Genomic DNA, 3,503 nt, shown 5'->3' on the forward strand with positions numbered 1-3,503 from the left:
TTTCCAATCATGCTCTCTTTAAAATAGTATCTATTCTATGGTTTGCATATTCATTTTTAAAGGAAGATCTTTATAAATATGAATTAATTTCTCATGCAATTTGGTATTTTACCTGAAGGAATTTTAGATCATATAGCTGGACAGTTCCAAGAACTACAGAATGAACATATCAAAGCTAAGTTGCCAAAATTTTGCAGAATATTCATACAATTGCCCAGAAATAGAATCTAGAAATCCTGTCCCTCTAGGACAACAATATTGTATACCTGTTTGTTACAAACCTGCTTAAGGCAGCTTATCATTGTAATAAAACATTATTTGTAATTGTTAGTGATGGTGTATAATAAAGGAATACACATTTGTCTCACAACAGAATCCAACTGGAAATGGAAGAAAAGAATCAGACTGCACTGACTGAGTTTCTCTTTCTGGGGCTCACTAATCATCTCCATCAGAAGATTCTACTTTTCACCATACTTCTCTTTGTTTATTTTGTTACCCTAGGGGGTAATCTGGGCATGATTGTTCTCATATTGGTGGATCCCAGGCTGCACACACCTATGTACTTTTTTCTCAGCCACCTGTCCTTTGTAGATATGTGCTCCTTTTCTTTCATCACTCCTAAGATGCTGTGTGACATCTTTGCAGAGAAAAAAGCCATCTCCTTTGTGGGCTGTGCTACACAGTTATGGTTTGTTGGTTTTTTTGTGGGAACTGAGTGTTTCCTCCTTGCTTCTATGGCATATGATCGGTATACAGCCATCTGTAAACCCTTGCTGTATTCTCTGATTATGTCCAAGAGGGTCTGTGTGCAGTTTGTCATAGGACCTTATGTTCTAGCTGCTGCAAACATCACAACTCATACAACCTTGACTTTTTGCTTACCATTCTGTGGTTCAAATGCTATCAACCATTTCTTTTGTGATATTTCTCCACTGATGTCCTTAGCATGTGCTGACCCCTGGATCAACAAGACAGTGCTTTTTGTCTTAGATGGAACAATAGGAGTGCTTAGTGGTCTGATCATCACAGCCTCCTACATCTGCATCTTGATGGCCATCTTGAAGATCCACACCACTGACGGGAGGATGAAAGCCTTCTCCACCTGTTCCTCTCACTTGGCAGCTGTCTCTATCCTGTATGGAACTCTATTCTTTGTCTATGTTCGACCTACTACAAATTCTTCACTGAATACCAATAAAGTTATTTCTCTATTTTATACCGTCATGATTCCCATGCTCAACCCCCTCATCTATAGCTTGAGGAACAAAGAAGTGAAAGATGCGTTCAGAAGACAAGTACAAAGGAAATGTTTTCCAACAGATGAGTAAGGCCAAACTTTATTTATGCCATGTCTTAGATGTCCATGTAGATACATAGCTAAAAAGACATATAGGAAAAGCAGGTTCTTCCAATTAATAGATTTTTAATGTAGAATTTTAAGCACGTTTTACTGCCTTCTTAGTCTCTCTGGGATGATCGGTATTGTAAAATTATATAAATGTGGTCTGAGAACATAAATATAAATATAAATATATTCAGATTTATATAATCAGTTAACATAATTATATAACAACCTATTTATATAATAACATAAATAAGAACACATAGGAGACAAAATGTAACTAACTATATAATGTCTACTCCATCAATACTTTGTTTTTGCTTCTCTATTTTATTATTAATTAAATTCATTAATTATTTACATCTGGACCCCAGTTTTCTCTTCCTCATCTCTTCCCATTTCCTCCTACTGTAACCTTCTCCAAACCCAACCTCTCAATTTACCCCTCTTCTGTGTTCATTCGGAAACAAGCAGGCCTCTCACGGGCATCAACAAGGCATGGCAAATCAAGTTAAGGTAGGACCAAGCTCCTCCCCTGTGCTAAGGCTAAGCAAGGCAACTCAGTATGAGGAATAGGTTCCTGGAAGCCAGCCAAAGTATTAGGGACAGACCCTGCTTTTACCACTAGGAGTCTACAAGTAGATAAAGCTACAGAACTGTCACACATATGTAGAGGGCCTAGGTGGGTCCCATGCATATTTCCCAGCTGTTGGTCCAGAGTTGTGAACTCCATGAGCCTGGCCAGGTTAGTGGTTTCTGATTAGTCTTTACTAGACATAAAGATTTTTCTTGAAATTTAACAAACATGAACTTGAATACATTTTGTTACCCTAAGGGGTAATGTGGGCATGATTGTTCTCATGGCACATCAGTAAAGCACTATTGTGTTGTGTGATATTTTGTTTGTGTTCTGACTAATAAAGCTTGCCTGGAGATCAGAGGGTGGAGCTAGCCACTAGGTAACATACAGGTCTGTACAGAAAACAGACAGGAAGTGATAAATCTGGGCAGAGAGAAGTGATAAGGTGGGGCCGAGATAGGATCTAAGGCCTTTTTGGTAGGAGGATTCAGAGAAATAAGAAGTCTCTGGTGGCAGCTACACTGCCTTTTTTTTGTATCTTTCAGCTTTTATTCTGATATCTGACTCTAGGTTTTTGTGGATAAAGACTAACTAGATTAATGATCACTTTTGTCCTATCAGAGGGTTTTCAGTATCCATGTTATATGGTGCACAATCCCTTGTAACTCCAGCCACAGTGGGTCTGGTGTCTTCTTCTGGCCTGTGCTGGCACTCCACACATTAGGTATACATCCACACAGACACGTGTACATAAATGACAACAAAAAAGCTCCTAAAAACAAGACAATATACCCATCCCGAGTATACACACGGACTTTGGACTCCCATCCAACAATGTGAGGTGCACTCTCACCCTGAACTCTTGGGGAAGGGTCTAGGCCCTGCCCTATATGAAATGCTTCATGTTCTTGTAGAAGATCCAGAGTTAGGTCCTAACGCCTATATCAAGTGCCTCACAACCACCTCTAACTCCATTTTCAGGGGATCTCATACCCCTTTCTAGGTTCTCTGACATCTACACAAGTGTGGAGAGCCTATATGCATGCAGGTATATGAATGAAAATTATTTTATACAGCCACAGGTAGGAATAACTCAAGTTGTAGATCAATACAAAGAACCAATCTTTTATTCCCAAACACAAAGTCCTACATATTGAATAAAAATTGGTTGCATAGGCATGTATGTAGAACCACCATTTTCTTTGATGGTTTCAGTGTGTTCATATTATGTCCTCATGGATATGTTTATCTTTCCTTTCAGCTGTTAGGACTATTGATTGATTGCTTCTCTCTCTTGGCAGATTTGACAGCATCTTGTGATATTATATTATCTTTTTCTTCATTTTTTATTACTTTAATTTTAAATAGCTTGCTTCACATGTCAATCCCAGTTCCCTCCCCCTCCCGCCCTATCACACCCCCCTGCCACCCCCCCAGCCTCCCCCTATCCCTACATCCTTCCACATAGGGATATCTAGAGTCTGTCGTTTCACTCAGGGCACTCCCCTAAGAGTCCAGGTTGAGAGAGCATCCCTCTTTGTGTTATGGACACACGAAGTCCGTTTGTATGCCAGGGAT

General features: G+C 39.5%; 1 protein-coding gene across 1 annotated transcript; it reads left to right on the forward strand.

The window, feature by feature from the left end:
• The first annotated feature begins 386 nt into the window (after window positions 1-386).
• Window positions 387-1,331, forward strand: LOC101826316 (olfactory receptor 998-like). The gene has a single exon (XM_005064615.1). It carries the CDS (start codon window positions 387-389, stop codon window positions 1,329-1,331), a length of 945 nt encoding a protein of 314 aa, XP_005064672.1.
• The last annotated feature ends 2,172 nt before the right edge of the window (window positions 1,332-3,503 follow it).

The sequence above is a fragment of the Mesocricetus auratus genome, unplaced genomic scaffold (assembly GCF_017639785.1).
Source record: "Mesocricetus auratus isolate SY011 unplaced genomic scaffold, BCM_Maur_2.0 Super-Scaffold_100004, whole genome shotgun sequence".
Taxonomy (NCBI): domain Eukaryota; kingdom Metazoa; phylum Chordata; class Mammalia; order Rodentia; family Cricetidae; genus Mesocricetus; species Mesocricetus auratus.